Source organism: Pagrus pagrus, assembly GCF_965226575.1.
Source record: "Pagrus pagrus genome assembly, chromosome: 9".
NCBI lineage: Eukaryota > Metazoa > Chordata > Actinopteri > Spariformes > Sparidae > Pagrus > Pagrus pagrus.
The window spans coordinates 10007624-10028343 of NC_140193.1; the positions used below are offsets into that span (position 1 = coordinate 10007624).

Here is a 20720-nt window from a genome sequence, read left to right on the forward strand (position 1 = left end):
CATATTCATTAATGTCATTGCCCATGACACAGATGCCACAAGTTGAAATAAACTTTTAGTTGGAGTGCAAGGACTGTTTTTCTTGCTGAGAGACAGGAAATATGAACAGAATCAGAAAATGAAAGGAGAAAATATCTCAGACTCTTACCTGTTATATAAGTTTAACTTAAATATGAAACCTTTTCACAAAGTATAGAAAGAGGAATATAAGAATAGTTGGGATTTATTAGCATAAACTTAATGGATCAGTCTTTGTGTTTCGCTGTGAATACGTCTTTTTAAAGGCACTTCCTTTGTGTATGAAGGTTTCTGCCTGAAAGTCTGAGCTTTCTTTATTCACTTACTCAGAGTGATGGGACGACTTTTCTTTCAAAAAACAATGTTTTGATCTTTGTTCCCCTCTAGGGTCGTAACAATCTTTCTGCTAAGAGTTAATGACATTTTGCTTTGTGTGTAACAGTTAGGTTCACCAATAAAAATCATTTTTGTATTCTGTTATTTAAATGTGTAATGTATAATCAGCAAAATGAAATCCCATTATCTCTCATATTTCAAAACATCTGTATTGTGAGCTGTATGTCTTATATGCTACACGTCTGTCTAAGCAGACAAAGCATTGCTACGAAACTCCATAGGCTCGAAAATATTGCAATACTGTGCACTGAAACTTTTAGTTAAGTACACAATTAGCTGTTCAAGAATGAAAACTGCATCCACTTAAACAATGTTTATTCTATTTATGTATCCCTACCATTGCACAGTAGAAACAACAAGTAAGTAGTTGCTGACCAGACTGAAGTCGATCTCTGCTTTCTTACCCACACACTCCTAGCTTGCTTTTGCTCTGAGTACAGAATGGTAAACTGTGCGTGTGCACTCTGCATAGCTTAACAACCACAATGCACAAACTGAGATGGAACAACCTGTTTCTGAGAAGGTTCAGGGAGGACACTGATACTATTGCGCCATTTGGGACAACCAAAGGTGTTGTTTTTTCAAGTGAGTCACATTTGTGTATGGCAGAGCCCATCTTTCTTTCTTCTTTCTGAAGAAAGAAAGAAAGATGGGAAAAAAGTTTCCAAAAACAATAATTAGCACACTGACGCCATTGTTTGCCATTACAGTTTAATGATAGAGAGCAGAGATTAAGCTGTCTCTGCAAGGGAAAAGGAAAGAGCCACGCCATTGCTTATCATCACATCCCACGGATGACTATTCTACATAAGAGGAGATGGACAAAGCAGGAAGGGAGACAGCAGATGACTACAAGACAGAGCTGGCTAAGGGTGTGGCAATGCCTCATCCAGCGGATGTGGAAGTAAGATATGGAGATCCAAAGAGATGAAAGACATCATATCTGCTGTAAGAAAAGTATAAGTAGAGGGAACTTAAATTAAATTTGGCCAAGTTGGAGGAAATTCAAGGATTTTTCATATTTCGCCAGACAAAGTGTCCAGCTCACTGAGCCTTGTCCTCCCACAACTAGTCAGCAAGGAATCAAAGTCATGTTTTTCCTGGTCCATTGAGCACTTGTGTCTTTTTTTGTTTTTAACCGTGTTACAGGCAGGGCCTGAGCTGTCAGAGAAAACCAACAAAGTAGCAACAACCTCTGACCTCAAGGACTCGAGTGGTTCACTGGCTCACTGCTCGGAAAGGTGATGCTCAGCCACATCTGTAAAACTCCCACATTAAAGTGAACTATGACATGGCTCCTGGCGTTACAAACTCCTTTGCTAATTTTGTCCATTTGACCTTTATAAAAATTAAATACAACTCATCTACCTACATGTTCAGGTCTACTGAGCCGCCGTAAGCAAAGTCTCTTAAAATATTCCACCAGCTCTCTCTTCTGATGTTGTTTTTAACGTCCATTTGAAAACTGGCTAATGTGTCTCAAGGATTTAGGTGGCAACACGTCAAAGGAGATGGAGCAAGCTGCCTAATTACCAAATCAGCTCTCACAGCCAGTGGTGGGGGTAGTAGAGGGCAGAGGGTGTTGCCAGCTGCAGAAGAAGACAGAGCTTCCAGCCAGCAAATCCCCTGTCTTGTGTTTTCCAGACAGGGTGAAAAAGGATCAGAGGCAGGACAGAGGAGCTGGCCTCGTCTTGTCAACACCCTGCTTCACTGTCTTCCAGGTTGAACTGATTAAATGTGTCTTCCTGGTGGAAGAACACTGATGCTGCAGCTGAGACATGGACCTGTATCAGCTGGGTGGAAGGCACAGCCTTCCATAATACAATTTTACACTGAAGCTAGCACTTACTGTACATGCAGGTTTTTTTAAATGAAGGTTAACCCACTAAAGATAGCAGATTGATTCCTATCCCATCGTCAGGAGATGAGTTTGTCTTTTTTTCCTGCTGTGTCATGTTCAAACTGGAAAACAGCCAACAGTGGAAAGCAGTATGAATGCCAGTGATGACGTTATGGTTTTTACTTTCTCTCTTACATGATTCTATCTCTGTCAACATGGGCTAAACAATTTTCCATCTCTGCTCACTGTAAGACTATTTAAACGACACGTCCAAAACTTCAGCACACTTCAAAGCTTGAAAAAGAGACGAAAATAAGCATGTCCATCCGGGTGCATCACTCACCATCGAAGATGGAGCCAATAAAATTCTGAACTACTGCAGAGTTGTTTGACCAGGCTTTGAATGCTGATTGCACCCTTTTCCACTGAAAATCCAAACAACATATTTATGAGGGTGTTGGTGTTTCTTGTCCGATGTTTTATGGGTTTTAGTCATACATTTGTTTAACAAGGGATATTTCTTTTGGATCCCTGATTAGAGCTGTTGTTGTGTCAAGCTGCTGAAGATGACTGGATGCAGAATATATATATAATGGCCCCTAGTTGGTGGGTTTTTGTGAGCTCATCCCAGACTGCCTGAATACAATCATATACATCTTTTACCAGAGTAAAGTTAGGAGTGTATGCAGATGTGTGTGTTTTATGTCATGAAATTTATTCTTACCTCTCTCTGTTGAATTTGAGCGAATGCAGGACAGCCGGCCGTCTCTGACGGAGATTCCACAAATGTAGCGTGTCATCTGCACAGGCTGTGACCAGCGCCCCCTGAAGGTCCAAAAAAATTAATAAATATGAGTACTGAATCTTTATGTGGACACCTTGCCATTTGGAATCAACCCAAGTACTGATGTCCTGGTTGATTAGACTGTGAGCACAATGAACAGTAGATTCCAGCTGTAAAGCACCCAAATGTGTCCACCGTTTCATGAAATAAGCATGATGTCTCTTAAGACTACATATGTAAAAGCCAGAACACATTCTCGTATTAACAATATCTAAATGCAGAGAAGAATAGGCAACAGCACAGAAACATTGAGAGAGAGAGAGAGAGAGAGAGAGAGAGAGAGAGAGAGAGATGAGGAAATGTAAGAGTTTCTCCCCTGAGCTCCACCTGATTCTGGTCTGTTGAGACAACTGAAGTGTTGTATTTGCTTCTTCAGCCTGTTAGGTGGCAGAAGGAGGAGATGAAAAACTGAAAGGTTTCCAGCTATTAAAAGCTGAACTGTAACTGTGATGTAAGCATCTGCATTTCGTCTTAGTAACTACAGTTGACAGAATAAGGGTTTTATGATATGTTTGAAACTGTTAAATGGTTTACATTTTATATAAATCAAAACAAGCTTAAGCTACAAACATCACAAGCAAACATTCCACGCATAAGACATATTGTATGTTAAAGATTACCTCTGAAAACACACATGAAATGTTAATGTAAGATATGCAAATGTGGATTTAAGACATCTTCTCATAAACCTAGTGAAAACCTCTGTTTACTCTAAAGCCTACCCACCAGAGCAAACGTCTCGTTTTGTTTTTCTGGCGGCTGAAAAAATATTAACAAGATTTTGCCGTTACACGTAAATGGTTAGTTTGCTCTAATTATGAAAATAAAAAGAACAAGAAACAAAATGTTTACCAAACTATTTAATTATTTGGGGTATTCAAATAAACACAAATCCATGGAAACTGTCTCTTGAAAGATGTGCTTTTGTGTTAAACCACTACAGTGTTAAACTGACATTACAATTCACAGACAACTGTAGACAACTGTTCCACTTGTAAATACAGTAAATAAATAAAAAAAAATTTTAAAAAACCCTCAAATTTTGGCTTCTATGAGTTTTGGCTCCATGCAAGATCACACAGCTATCTTATGAAATGGGATGAAAACTGTGAGAGAACAATGACAACTCATTGTTGAATGATGTCAGCTAGTATCAGCCCTAGTTCTTCTGAGGATTGTAATTACAGTGAAATTCCCAGTGCGGCTTTGCTAGCAGAGCATCGTTGTATAGACTGTAGCCCAGAGAGAATAAGCTTTAGATTACAAACTTAATCATGGGATTAAAGACTGCACAGAGCAAGGGAGGATGCACAAATCATTCCCTCTAACTGATCTACATAAAAGTGATTGTGTCCCTCTCACTCACTGAATCTCTCACTCTGCACAACAGAGTTGGTTGCATAATTGTTCAGGTAGGTAAGGTAAGTAAAAAGTAATTATGAGACTGCGTGACTACTATACTGTACAAGTTATACAAATTGGGGATTTTGTCGGTCTGATCAATGTCAGTACTTTCTGGGGTTGTTCAAAAAACTAACCACAATTGTATAATTTTTTGAAAAGAAAAAGATTTATTACAGTCAGACAATAAAAGGATTTTGTATTCACTGGCAAAAACTCATCTGTGACTAATTCCCCTCACCCCACCAACATCCAGTTTCTTGATATGAATAAATGACCTTAACTTTTCAGTGCAGCCTGTGACTCTTACATCTCACTTAAGAAAATGACAGCTACTCACAGAAGCCTATTTGCAAAGTGAGCAATGAAGCCTTGTTTGTGAGGCAAATAATTGATCTTCCGAAGTTAATTCAACAGGAAAGAAAGATTTAATGAACAACATCATTATTTGAGCATTTTCTGCCTACCGCCTCCTATTTTGTTTGACACCCCTCTCTCTCCATACATGAAAAATAAAGGTTTAATGAACAACATAATTATTTGTGCATTTTCCGTCTAGTGCCTCTAATTTTGTTTGACACCCCTCTCTCCATACATAGAAAAGGTTATGCTGCTCCCTAGCCATGTCAATTTTGACTGATGGGGTACGTGCTTGATGATTACGAGGCAATTTCAGGAAATGAGTATGTCTCATACAGGATTGAATTGCTTTTTTAAAAATGTTTTTACCTCCTCCATGTTTTTTTTTCTTGATTTGATAACTGTAAAAGTTTTTGATTATGTTGGTTGAATTTATGTTGTCTTGGATTTCACATCATTGTACATAGTATTTCACTCTATTATCTATGGATTCTATTTTTTGAGTTAGTGTCTGCATTTCTTGTGGCACCATCTCAGATAAAGCTCATTTGAATATTAGTAATATGTGTGTGTGTGTGTGTGTGTGTGTGTTAGTTTGTGTGTGTTAGTTTGTCCCATTATTTCCTTTTAATGGCACTGGTTTTGCAGTTTGTCAGGGGATTTTCTGAGTTTCACTTGGAGATGATGATGGCTTTGATGAATAATAATAGACTTTTTATTATTTCGTGTGTATTCAGGTAGCCCATAATTGGCCTTCATCTTACTGTCATTTCATTTAATTATCCTTATTTCATTCAGACATCACTTACACTTACACTATTACTATTGTACTGATATCACTGACGAAATCAGGCAAACTGGTCATAATGCTACAGCCATGTGCCACCTGGCGGGCATTTATACAAGAGACAGATCTAACTCAGCTGAGAGCTGCTGTAATGCAACTAAATTTCATTCAAAACAAAAATAAAACTGAGGTGCATAAAAGATAAATGGCAGACAACCATACAGGACAGCACGTAGTTAAAAAAAGTAACTTTCAAATGCTGAGTAGTTTGAATCAAAGTCTTAAACTGACCTATAGGTATAACTGTATCAAGTTTAAATGTCCATGGTAAAATGTTCCAAGTGTATGGAGCACTGACACTGAAAGCAATTTTCCCAAACTTAGTGTGTACCCAGGGAACTTTAGCATTATATAATCACTAGAGCGTGTTGAATAGTGACTAATAAAGAGCTGTATTTTGGTGGCATGTTTCCCTTCAAGGCTTTAAAAAGACACAGAAACCAATGGCTGTTAAAGATGCCCATCCAACTTTTTCACATAGAATACAACGATGAGTGGAATAACAGTCACCAGTAATGAATCTGAGGGCGGAGTGATAAACGAGTCTAGTGGAGTAAGAGTGGAGACAGAGGCATGTCTATAGATAACATCACCATAATCCAGGACAGATAAAAAGACAGCTTCAATGGTCCGTTTCCTACAGAATATGGGGAAAGTAGTTCTGCTTCTGTATAAATAACCAATGTTTTTGTCTTAGCTTGCTAACAAGTGTGTTAATATGAAATTTAAATGTGAGTTTCTGATCCAACTAAATACCCAAATATTTGTATTTAGAAACCCTTTCAATAAATAAGAAATAACATGTCACAGAAATGCTAGTGATCATCGCAATCCGTAATCATCTCTGTCACCTTGACAGCACTGTTAATCACTGCACAATTATCGAAGGATGATTTTGAAAATGTTTTCCTGTGCTGGTGGAGTTTGTTTTTATCACCTGAATAAGTGAGAGGAGGCGGAGCAGCAGCTAATTAAGAAGTCACCCCAGACAGAAAGAAAGACAATGTGAGAGGCAGACAGGGTGAGAGCCAGGTCCACAACTCCATTATGGTATAATTATCTTGATGTCTCGATGGCAACACAGGCAGGCGACTGGGAGCAGATATAGTACACGGTGTGGAAAAAATGACAATCAGCAGGGATGTAAGAAAATGGCACTACAAAAACATCTAGAAAATGGCTTTCGGTACTGTATTTATACTTGAATAACATAGTCGTCTAGTAAACTGATAATTTCCCTCTACAATTTACATCGCCAATATGTTTTTTTGGAGCCAGACGTGACCACCACACCAGGATCTGCTGCGGTGGCGACTTGCCAATCACAAGGTCGTAAAGTTTACCCCACTTTATCCTATATTTTATTCTAAATGGGACCATCATTTACAAAATTAACATCATGAAATATTGAAGAAGACTTGAAACCAGGGATTGTGACCATAAACCCATTAGGAAACTGTTTATGAGGTAATAAATCAAGTGAGAAGTAGGGTCATTTTCTTATAAACTGACATACAATCTGACGTATTTATGCAACCAGTGGAGTTGTCCCCTATGCAGGTTAAAGGCACTTCACTGGCTTTACTGTTCTGTTCCTTCCATTATTTATTCAGTCAATGCTGAATATCTACAAAAAGAGATACCTATTCAGTATTGCTAAAACCCCATAAAGTTAAAAATGTTCATAATGACAGAGGATCTACTGTATTATTGATTGATTCATCAATACGTCAGACAGTGTCTGGTCTGATACAAAGCCAATTCTTTCTTTAAAGAGAATTCATTGAGGTGTTAAATGAATCAATATGGGTCTAAGTTCTCCGAAACTGAAATAAGGCAAATAGTAGCCCAGACAGCCTCTCTGCACAAAGAGGAAATAAGACTTATAGCTGACTATGAGACCTAACTTATTAGGACAGACACTTCTTGTGGAAAAGGGGCTTCATTAACAATATGTAATAACAAAGTTTCCCCTGCATCTTACTTCTCTGCCATTGTAGAAAACCACCAGTCAACATAGTTCTGAGGAATGGGAAGTTTCAATGTTCCTCAGACAAATTCCCATGCTATGTATCTCATTAATGCAGCAGATGGCAAAGTGCTTGGAAAACATAATTTCTTGTCATCAATTTTAAAGCAGTAATATCTCACATTCTTTTTGATGTTTGTTTGTCAGTGTAGTCTGATTGATGTAAAGATCATATAAACTGATAAAAACAAACTTTACAAAACAAGTTTTTTGTAACTATAATCAATTATGATCCATCCTTTCTTGAGACTTTTACATTTGTTTTTGGAAATACACCACAACTAAACACAAGACTACATGTCTTGTTTAGAAATAAACATTGTTACTGTGCTTCTGCGAACCCAATGAACAATCCTTTCTCACCTTTTCCTTCCCTAAGCAGTCTCCCCGGTCCTACCTCATCTGACAACAACCTTCAGCAGCCCCCTCAGCCTCTTTAGATGTATTATTCATCAAGCAAAATAATGAATTCAGAATAGGCAAACAAACACATTAATTAGCCTATTCATACCCTCCAATGGCTCAGTGACAGAAAAAAATTCTCCTCATAAAATAGCAAGAAAAAGAGGGGGGCTTATGAGGGTGACATGGTATAAGATTATGACAACATGATAAAATGGGTGACAACTAGATGTGTTGCATTGTGCAACTTCAGAGTGATATAGAGAAGATTAATACGCTTAATACATGCTCAGGCTCATCATTTAGAAATACCTGCAAGATGTTGCCTCTTTTGTGAGTTCATACGTCGAAATGGAATAAGTCATTACACTTTACTGAATGTCAGGAGGCCAGGCTGAGTATTCAAGTCAACCATTAGCAGGGCGGCAGACAGCCCACACGCTGAATCCAAGAGAGGGCAATGACATACAGCACTGCTAATAGTCACTCTGTCAAACGATGAGAGGACCCAGGGTAGTTCACGAGGGTTCGTTCACATAAAAGACCACTGGGTAGGTATTGCATGTGTATCAAGGACTGGTAGTACTAGAACTCGTGATTTCAACAAGCCAAGGTAACATTCGTCATCGTCATAAAAAAATAAGTCTGTAGTTACTAAAGCGGGACTCAGCGTTGGTTTGAATCATTTCTAACTTAAAGTTTCGGGGTGGGCTGTATACCAGTTTCATCATGACAGGGATTATGCAGTACTGTCAAGTTTTTAAGCATATTCAAAATAAAGTGCTTTACTTTGGCTGTGATAACAAGCAGTTAAATGGCTAAACATGTTCTCATAGGACTTCAGTTACATCTAATAACTACTGTTTTCCTCTCTAACACTGACTCTCTAACACCAACATGTGGAAAGCAAACAAAGCCCCCTCACTTCTCTGTCGTTGTCTGCAAGAAGAACAAATGTCTTCATTGACTGCCATCTTCCGAGGGAGTGAGGACCCACTGGATTCACTTTATTTTTGACGGAAATGTTCCCACAACAACTGGAAAACTCTTATATGTTTGCGCACCATTTTACTTCTCACTGTTTTCTCAACGACGGCCAGCACGTAAAAGCAGGATGTGCTTTAAACTAAAGCTCAAGGGTGGATCGTTACCATGTTCAAATTTGGAACCTGTAAGATTTGCCATTTTACGTCTATTGTAGTGCATTTAGCAATGTTGGAGTATTGTTTATTTTCTAATTGTTTGGTAGCCTAAGTTTGAACTTAATGCAAGCTGTTCTAACAACCAGAGATAGCTAATTTTGTATTGCTTGTTGGTTGTTAACATTTTTGACTGTGGGGAGATGACCAAAGCCTTTATAACTCCTTGATGTTGCAAAAGTAGTAATGAACTTATCTATTTTTAATGTCTTTACTTGAATTAAATTACGGAAAGTAGCATCCATAACAGTATTGACAAGTCTGGGTATCAATAGCAGTATCGATGCAGGATATCAATAAAATCTTAACAATATCTATCCTTACCTGTGGAAACTGGATATACACAGAAACACACATACACAAACACATACACACACACACACACACACACACACGCACACACACAAAGATACATGTACACTTTTACAAACCGATCACACTTGAACGCAGATACTGTCGTGGTATATGTGCTAACAACCAGATACCCACTTTTGAGTTACACAAATATTTGGATGCTTGCACACATACCCACAGGCACATACTCATACACACAAACAAAGTCAAAACCTGTCACACAAACATTCCCCTCTTAAGGCCCATCCACCTCCATTTGCCTCAGACACATCACAAGTACTCCAATGAGTGATAGAGAAGTGGGCTGAAAGAGCCAGTGGGCTTTAAAAGAAGTAGAGTGGGTAAAGAAAAAAGGCAGAGAGAGGCAGGATAGAGCGCTTAGATTACAGCAGAACAAAGGAGAAACAAGAAAGAGAAACGCAGCTTGGTGTTGCAGTCCCGTGTGACTTGGCTTCTGCTCTTTAGAGAGACCTTTTATTTCCTTGAATACACCTACTAGTACTGATAGTAAACACTATGTGACATCAAACTGCATCACACTGAGACAACTGCTGTTTAAGTCCAAAAATCAGCTACTTGATGCTGAGTCCTGCCATGTGTCAGGCAGCCCACACAGTACTGGTCTGTCAGTAGAAAATTAAGCGGTGAGGGAAAAATGGTTTTAAAGGCAGAGAGGTAGGCAGTATGTAATTTCTGCTGCTAGTGTTCACTCAATCAAAACAACAACAAAAGACGGAGTTTGATGACGTTGTGAAGTAGCATAGGATAATGGGAATTGTGGTTACCATTGTTAAAAAAACGTCACTGCAGATAACAGAATAATAGTGCTCCATCACAAATGCACAAACAATAGTAAACAATAGAGTGGCAAGCTAGCTAGTATGTTCCTTTCATCAGTCTTTGACGTAGCATCTGGTGTTTCCCCAGAAATTATTGTAATTAGAGGGGATAAAGAGGGGATATGATGCCATTGACAAGTGACCGAATGTAATGCATCGTTGCCTTTAATAAAAAATGAAAGACTTCTCTGAAACATTTTGGAAAATGTAAGAACAGAGCCCAACAACATATATAACCTAGACATGTTAGATATTATATCTTGAACAGTTCATGATAGGCTCCTGTTGTTCAATATCAAAAAAATCAGGAGCACCAGCATAGGAACAACTGAAAATCAATAAATCATTTAGAAAATAACTCTGTAAGACTGGATAGTAGAGCAGAAGTCAAGAGGATACTTAAACAAAGTTGTTTCTTTTGCTGGAAAAAAGAAAGAAAAATTCTATATCCAAATCTGTCAATGTAATTTTCTTCTTATCAACAGGAAAAAAATCGATCTAAGTAAAATTACACATTGATTGAATTTGAACACAAAACCATGCACAGTCGAAAACAACTAACAACAGTGTGAAATTGAATTCATCATTCGTGCAATCACATGAAACAACCCAAGGTGCTCGTTCTCAAAATGAAAGTTTTCTGATCTTCATCTCTCCTTTCTAGCAACTGAAGGGCTTGACACAATGCAAATTCTCAGCTCAGGGCTCCCCCCCTTAGCCCAAAACATTGCCCAGGAGTTGACCCTCAGCTACGAGTTTACTCTTAAGCCCAGGGCTATATGCTTCACACTGCATTTTGTACTAGCGTGTCCTTAGTGTCCGTTGGAACATGCAGCTAATGTTAACATCATAAGGGTCCCATCAACCATATACAAGATGGTGTGTATCTTCCCATTTGGTCAAAAGAAATAAGTAGAAAAAGTCAGCTATTTAAAACAAATTCTGTATATTATTATCAACAAATGGCGTTAAATACCCCAATAAAATAGGGATGCATGATATGGATTTATTTCAGCTGATAACAATAACCGATAATGACCTTCTTCTCATGGTCGATGCCCACAAGATTACAGATAATTGCACAATTTTGTATTTTAAAAAGAAGTTCATCGCCTGTAGTTCATGCACACCTGAGGCTAAGAAAGGTTATGAAAGTCAATAAATTCAACTCCACGCTTACCCAGAAGATAATAAACAGGAACACAGTGGGTAACACAGTTCTTCCTTCCAATAAAGAGGTAAATTTAAAAAGCTCCACCGGGGCATCTCAAACAGAAGACATTAGAGCCCACAGTGAGAAGACATTTGAATTTTTAGAGTGGACAGGTTGCTTCTAACATAGCTATGATGGTGACCTTAAGTGTGACCAGAGGAGCTTTAGAAAACCATTGTAGTGGAGTTTGACTTACCTCATTGATGAGGAACTGCAGCTGAAGAACAGCTGCTCCGCTCTCATGCTGACAGTAGCAATCCACCCCTGGTCGTCCCAGTCTGATGACACCATAAAGTCAAGGAAATATATGGAAGGGAACTACAGGTAAATCATCACAATACAGGCACATGTTGTGTATGTACATATTGCGGTGGGAAAGACATAAAAAGAAACATCCAGCTTAACACTTGAAGTTGGAGTCAGAGAAAGGGTGAAGAGCCAGAGGGCATAGAATTAGTTTTTTCACCTACTGTAGTTGCTGTGTTTGAATCTTTGCTATAGTCTTTCATATTACTTTGTAGGTTCTATTTTGTAAGATGTACCTGCACCAACTGTGATTGCACAGAAGCGGAAACAGCACAAAGCGCTGCAAGCGACTTCTGCCACTGGCCTGGTATAAGCAGGCAGGTAGTGTATTGTCAAATCCGGTTATAAAGGATGACTGAATTTTAAAAAAGTCTGTTGTGATGCTTGATGATTGCTGACACGCCCCCTACTGTGCTTCTCCTCCCACCTCAGGGAAGTCAAGTTCAAAGCAAAGCATCCATGCAAGCAAGCAAGGTGAGGAGCAAAACCACTGTGTGCCTGGTTGTATATTTCACCAGTGCTGTCAAAAACAGGAAGTACATCATCAAAAAGCACACCTGATCGGTTGAAGGGTGGATACATTAATTTGTAAATGCACAAAGTTGCTGAGAGGCTCCGAAAAATTTTCTAGAGGGCAAGTAAGTACTGTAAGTAAAGCTAATTTATATATAAATAAATACATATTCATTTATAACCATCATTAATAAATGGTAAGACCAACAAGGACCAAGGACCAACAAACAGCACTCAATACACACAGTCCTACATCAGAGAAGATTTCCGTGCCAGATTTTCATTGTGTACCTCCACGTGTACCTCCTCCTGGATACCTCCAGCTTGGTTGTGCTATCCAACTAACACACCCTTAGGCTACTGGAAGCCTTCTGAGGGCACGTCAATATCAAAAGTAAAACACTGAACTGGTATTTGTGATTGGTGGCAAAATGGAGTGTTACTGTCCATTACTGTACTATCTCAATGTTTGTAAGTGATTTCCCAAAATCTAGTGAACAACACATCCTAACATCATACCCCTGCTTATGATCACTGTATTTACTGAATGTGTACACGAGATCAACAAAAACATTTACATGCAAACTGGTTAAAAAAAGAGGGTTATCGGAGGAAGTAAAATCCCCGAGCACATCCTTCAAAGCAGGTGGAAATCAGCAGGAGGGGGAAATGACACAACATGAAAACAGAGCCAGTTGGATCTGGTACAGGAGCAGCTATTTAATCACTATAGGTTTCATAACGTTGCCAACATTGCTTGAGATACAACACAGATGCACATGTAATCAGTCCTGCAATAAACAAAATGGCCCTGTTATGCCTCAGTATTCATTAGCATCATAAACCAGGTAATTTAGACGTTTCAGTCGTGATGTTACGGCAGTCAGTATGAATGAAAACTGAGTAAATTGTTTCAACGTCAATGTATAGAATTGGTTATTCTTGTAAAGCGCATTACAACTTGAAGAGTTTAAAAGTAAGTAATGTAACTTACACATTTTATTATCAAAGCAGCATTTGTAAAATTAATTTGTTCGTATAAACCACTATTATTCATTACTAAAGCAGTTTTCATATAGCATGGTGATAACTTTTTTTTGTCTTCAAGAATGAGAGGAACTGATTTATACTTTCCTATACAACTTTTAATTATCCGTCACTTCATGGACTAGGCAGTTTTTATGCTTTGTTGTGATTGCAGGTGCATACCAAATGTATTAGTGTTACAATACAGATTTAGGATGACCCCACTCAATCCCTTTCTCCCTCCAGGGATTTGTGTCGACCTCACTAGGCATCAACGGCTTCCCACACCTTGAAAACAGCTCTAGGCAAAGTGATTGTATAAGAGTTATCACGTTTTTTTTTTCAGTTATCTGACAGTGCAGAAAATTTGTTGGCGAGAACAAAGCGCATGCTTAGTTTTAATGAAACACAATATGATTAGAAAAAGAACAAAGGAATAACCCGCTGCAAAGGAACCGGGCCAAGAGAGGAGGGAGAGGTAGCTGCTTTCCTAATGTTTTGAGTTAAGGACACAGATGTATGAAAGAAACATATTCTCATATAAATTTGTTTTCGGGTTCCTCTATATATTTGTGTGTACACACATATCGCATATCTAGTTGCAAATCATTTGACAGACAACAAAAAGTAGACAGTGATTTGTTTAAAATCTGAAAAGATAGTCAAATTAAGTACAACTCATTGATTAGAAAAGCAGAACTAGAAAATAATAAAGGAATTCAAAGCTTGGATTCCACACAAACAATGCTAGCTGTGTTCAGTAATGCGTTACATACAACAGATATGCTTGAGAACTCAATCAGAAATCCAACAGATTGACGATATGCAGAGTGAGCACCTCACATTTCAGTTTCACCATGTACTTGGAAACCAACAGGGCAGAAACATCCAGACAGTCGTGCTAGACTGACTTATCACAACGACGGCAGCAGCAGCCACGGACTCTGATATGGTGAACTGTTGAACCGGGCAGCAGATCTCAGGTGCACTAGGGAGGAAAGACTCAGATAGTTTGTGGTTCAAAATGCTGCTTATGACCCTGGGAAAGTTTTCAAAGTAATTCTTAACTTTTGTAAAAATGCGCCTAAATAAACATTCATGCAACATTTTTAGGATGCTTTTTTTTAGTATTTGGAGAACTAAGATTGTATATGGTTATAGCTTCTATATGTACAATATATTGCATGATATAAAAATCATTGTCATATAGCTTTACAAGCTTACTAATTCACTAATCTTAAAATACACAAAATTAGTGTGTATTTTGTAATAAATAAATAATATTAGACTATGTAATTTATACTCTCAAAATATGTTCTTTACCCAGGAGAAGCAAGTTTGAATGAGTGCCCAGTACCACACAGTTTGATATTTTAGCATTAAAGTTTAACATGGTAACGGCAAGAATTTCCCATGTAATTAGGAACATCACAATGACTGAATAATGGTCAAAGTTAGCTTGAAAACCCCTTGGTGGTTGTGTTAAATGTAATAAATACAGTTACTACACACACAAATGTTGTTTAGATCTCTATGTCTTGTGGTGTGCATAGACATTTTGTCTGGTCCATCCACTGATATGGAGGAAAAAAATAACTAAAATACTTTTCAGTTCACCACATTGCATACATCAGCTATGCTACAGTGATACACTGACTATTGTTGTTTTCACTTCAGCCAGTGGAGTATCTATTAATATTGAGATTAATTCACATGCTAACATTAGGTTGTTAAAAAAACACTTTCAATTCCAGTAAAAAAAGAAAAATTGCATTAACGCACGCTAAAACCACAGTCCATGAAAGTAACACATGCACAAAACAACACTGTTTCTTTAAAAAACCTGTCAAAAAGGAATTTTACAATTGATTTCACTTCTGTCTCTCTATCTGTCAACTCTTTTTTCACTCACTCTTATCCAAAGCTACTGAACTACATCAGTGAGTGGAAAATAAAAGAAAAAAGTCGAAAACCAAATACTTAAGCTTACTCAGAGCAGAGCGGCCTTTTGTGCTCATGCACCCACGCTGAGCCACCAAATGGAAAGAAAAATCCGTTTTTTGACCTGTGGCAATACACTGAGCACAGGGAACAGGCAGGTCCGCTTAGTCAGGCAGTCTATATGTATTTTACCTTGAATACCCACACAGCGGGTGACTTCCAGTACAAAAGACTTAAATAAAAACAAGTCAGAGGTGGCTGCCCTGAGTGCGTTACAAAGTGTCAGTATCGACAAACTGAGTTAGGTATGGCACAGCTGATGCTATAACGGGTTTGATACACAAGCCAACACTGGTGTAGCTTTCTGCATTGACCAGTTTTCACCTCTACTATCAGAATAATTTCAAAGATGCTAAACAATCACATGTAATTCTACATAATGTTGTCAGATCAGACAGATTCGGGCTCAAACTTTGGTTGCCAAAAAAAAGTTCTTCAGTGTGGCAGGAATTTGGGTTGAGCATTAAGAATAAAGATTTTTATTTTCTCTTTGTTTAATTAATCTAGATTTTTGTCTTATAGTGTCTATTCTTCTTTGTATTTTATCAGATTAAAATATTACTGGCTATGGTTTTGTATTCTTTTCCCTGTTTTGTTGATCCTCTCTGTGAAGTGCTTCTTTGTTTAATATTGAAAAAAAAAATTAAATATCACACAAGCCTTGGTCTAGAACAATGTGTGTATAAAATGTACAGTGTGTATGTGCACATTTCTTTCTGAAAACATATACTGTATTGTAAATTGTATTATCTTGCTGTGGACAAATCCATATGTTCTCAAGGAGGGCAAAAACACTGATTGTCCATTGAAGGCGAAGAGCAACAGATCTTTAGAAGTGGCCAGAATTTATTAAAATACAATGACTGTCTCTAGGTCAAGTCACTCAAGTAAGAGTGTGCGGGAGTGTGTGTGTGTGTGTGTGTGTGATTCAAGGGCTGATTTGAAAGGGAGTATTGGCGACAGACTTACAGTAAATCATCTCTCTGTCAGTCTGGATCATTCTCTCCCTGACAGGCAAGTCTTTGTATACACCCTATTCAAATTCACATCACACTCGGGACTGCATTAAAACACATAAGACGCTGTCAAAACACAAAGCTGATGTGAAGGTGAAGTCGCCCACATCCACACAGGAGACAATCACTGTATTACTGCCAGCTGACAGGAGAGAATGCCAATGAGAAACTGCTGAACCTGGCCTGATGTATTTGAAGATTTTTTCAGTGAAAACCAACCAAGTGACAGCTAACAAATGTCATGAATTTAAATTGAAACACATGTTTTTGTTGCACCATTGGCTGTATATAAAGATGGAGGACATGACAGCTCTCTGTAAGTGAAGCCAAAACAACCCAATCGCCCACTGGTAGCTGCAGAAAAGGTCATAAATCCTGACCCCTCCATGTTAGCAGATGGGACATGGGTCAAACTAAAAACTATGCATAATGGCAGCGTTCGATTCTTGGATATTTTGGGTTCATTTTTGTACAGTAGGAGGAAGGAAAAATGCATGGTACAGCTTCAATCCGTCAATTTGTGGCATCCATATTTGCCTCTGGGGTGAAAAGGGGAAACAACTGAGCAACTTTTTTCGCACAAAACATCTTAAAAGTAATATTGTTGTAATATTCATGCAGTTTCTTAATTATGAGACTTGGTAGTGTAACTAAAATGGTAAGAAAAGACAAGATGGGAAAGCATTTACTGTCAAAGGGAAATGTTTAATAACTCAGTGATGTGAAGATCAGTCATATTCAGTACTGTGAATCAATTAGTTCAGCATCTATATCCTTCTTGTATCCACATCTTTGTGGAGGACACAGTCAAAACCAGCACTTTTAAATCTGAGGTTATTTTCTGCTTCATAGCTTGAGGAAAATCAGTTACAGCATTCATTAACCAACAAAAAAACAACTCGTTATTTGAGACAGCTGGCTAAACGTTCTGTTTTATGTGCTGTAGTCTATGATTGTTTTTCCTGTGTGTATTTCATTTTTATTCAGTGTTGCAATGATCAGCTAAAATGAAATTAAAAAGTTGCATAAAAGTGGATTCAAGATGCATTTATCCAAAATTGTAGTCACATTAAATGTAGCTTTGAATGATCTTAATGGACAAACTCTTTCACGCTTAACAACACTTTATACCTTTAAGAGTGATGAAGGAAATAAGGCACAAATCTGCTTTATTAAGGTGCAATAAGGTCATGAAGGCATTGTTTGCACGTGTGGTTTTAAGATAACAACACCTGCGTAGTTGCATTGGTAAAACAACAGGGCTAACAGCTACAATTTTTGATAAATTATCACCAACTTACCCTGCTGTGGATAAACAACCAAATTAGTTGCAAAATGAATCTAGAGCTGCACACAATGGGCTCCAATCATGAGCGTGTATTTATCTCAGCGGGGAAAACAACAGATACAGTAAGTCCGTTTCAAGAAACAGTGACAAACGTTTTTGATTGCTCTGCATCGATGACAAGCAAAGACAACAGAGGAAGGGACAGGGAGGAGAGCATTTTAATTGCCTCGCAGTGGACGAAAATTACTTGTGCCTTAATTATTTATGTAAACAACATTTTAGGCAGCATCAAATAAGGAGAGGCCAATCAGCTACTTTCAGCAGTAAGTCAACATTTGCAAGGCTTTCATCTACATGGTGTTTGATGAACAAACGCCATAACAAAGCATGAGGAACTTATTATAAAGGAGTTTCCTACTTCAAGCTGATACACAACTGGCAACTTATAAAGACAAATCATCAACGGGCATACACATACTTTGACTCTTTGTTCTCCTTCAACCATTGTTTGTTCTCACATTTGAACTTGTTTGACTGACATCAACCCCTATGGTTGCCTGTCAAGTGACATAAAAAAAAGCATCCTTCCTACAGTTGGTTAAGATGATATTTACAATCCTGACAAACTGTACATGTTTCAAACTCTAACAAATGACTCTTTCATTCACCACTTTCCTGCTCTATAACAGACCCACTCTTGTTAATTTAATAGTGAGCAGCAAATTTAGTTTTCAGTTTACATGTTCCCGGCTCAGTTTTTTAGCACAATATTTTGCATGTAGCTGCCTATTCACGGTTATTTTAAGGGGTTCTAGTTTAAAGCAAAATGTCAGCTTGAAAAAATTTAAAAGTCAGCTGGAGACAGCATTTAAAACCCACCTATCAATCTAAGGTTTGCTTCATTAGTAAGCTAGCTACAGCTGATTAAATCTGCAAAGGATTGCTGTGATTTTAAAATCAAATCTTTGCCCTTTTAATATATTAAACTCATGAAGTTCTCTCAAACTTAACTACACAAAACTGAATACACATTACAGCCCACAAGCTCCACTCAAGTCCTTGTCAAGCATTTAAAAGCTAAAAATATGTGATGACGTGGACAATGATGACTAAGTGGATGAAAAAACAAGCCTTCAGCACCTCCTTTATGTAATATTTAATTACTGTTGTGGCAAAAACAGAATCAATTTAATAATTCAACAACATGCGGATGACATGGGACACATAAAGGAAATAGTAGTTGGAAAAAGTGTTTACTCACTAAGTGTACTCAGTATCAAGCTTGAAACCAGAGTTTAGACTAACATCCCACATTTTACTAAAGACCAAAAGGCTTTATCCTTAAGGCTGAAACATGTAGCCAGTCACATGTGGTCTGCCGTGTCTGGTTTCCTCTCAGTCCCTGACAGCTGAATCTGACTGTGACAGACCGCGCTGCAGTCACCTGGTATTTTCATCCTGCTCTGTCAACCCCACACCCATTATCTGCCTTGTTTTATTAACAAAGTGGATGCAGGATTTGACAGAGCAAGGACGTGAGAATGCCTGATAATTACAGCATCCATAACAGTGTAGATACTTATATCAGGGCTAAAATTAGCTACGTCCATATGTTCCTACCATATGATTCGAATGTAAGTGAGGAATGCAGGGCATATAAATATATTTTAATTTTTTTATTCAAAACACCTTATGGATATGTGGTGTGATATGATGGCTAGCAAAGTGTTTTCTGCCTCATTTAACACTCTCATTTGTGTGATAACACATGGAGCACATGGTGAACATCTCCCATGTGCACAGTTTGTTTAAGAAGGTAAATGTATGTTTCTTTCGGTATATTTGTTATATTATATTTGTGTGTCAATGTGTATGTGTGGTTAGTGCTGCATTGGCTGTTATGCCTAGTTTATACATTAAATTTGTATGATTCTAGAAAACCCTGGCACAACTTGAGGTTGAATTGACTTCAAACATAAAACTCTACTGCTTGGTTGGATACATGGTGTGCCAGTCAGTAGCATACAGTATAATGGTGTGTTTTCTGTGAAGGTTATATGGTAAATCTCCTTCAGCAACGTCGTCTCCCTCTGGACTAATGAGCAACCAAAAATCAAATCCATTTCTTGACCTTTTACATTTTTGAATTTATGTGTTGAAAATCACTTTCACCATGAACAGCTACAACACTCTCCACAGGCTAAACATCTGATCTCGTCTTTGCTAGCACAGAAAATAAATACAACCTTTTCTCAGTTATAATCACCACTTTGTTGTTAGTATGCAGCATCACATTTACAGTTTTTCCCCTTAAAACTATACTTTATCCTCAGATTTTTCTTATGTCAAACAACAGATGGGGGAAAAAAAACTGCTTCCAAGAAAGAAACGGGCTGAGATGTGAATCCGACTGAATAGCTCAGTGACTGTGATTGTAATAGCCAACTTCCATTATTTTGTCAGACTTGGATTACTGCGTTTTCTTCCTTGTAAATTTACTTTGTGCAGAAAGTCTGATTTACCTGCAATAAATAACAACTAAACGCCAGCATCTTCCCACTGTTTTCAAATAAATTGTTGATTTTGGTGTGTTTGGTGGAGGGGTAGGGTTCACAGACTGGCAATCACAATCTTGTTTGAAGTAAACTCAAAGATTAGATAATGTGATGATTGCCACACTATGGTGGAGACATTGTTAATCCTACAGGTCGCTGAGTTTGGGAATTAACTCCCAACATGTGATAATTGCATAATTCATCTTTATAATTGTGTTTTGCAAATCCCTCAAACGTTTGTTTATCAACAACATGAGCCTGGTTTCAGTGTTA

The 20720-nt window shown here is 38.0% G+C and overlaps 1 protein-coding gene across 19 annotated transcripts in view; it reads right to left on the minus strand.

Annotated features, from left to right (window-relative positions):
* stxbp5l (syntaxin binding protein 5L) overlaps positions 1-20720 on the minus strand; it is a 141595-nt gene that overhangs the window by 63684 nt on the left and 57191 nt on the right. For all 19 annotated transcript variants that reach the window (XM_084362016.1, XM_084362018.1, XM_084362015.1 and 16 more), the window contains exons 3-4: positions 11939-12020; positions 2979-3079 (exon numbers count right to left, since the gene is read on the minus strand). In XM_084362016.1, coding sequence (XP_084218142.1) covers positions 2979-3079; positions 11939-12020 — 183 coding nt within the window. The remainder of the gene's footprint in view (positions 1-2978; positions 3080-11938; positions 12021-20720) is intronic.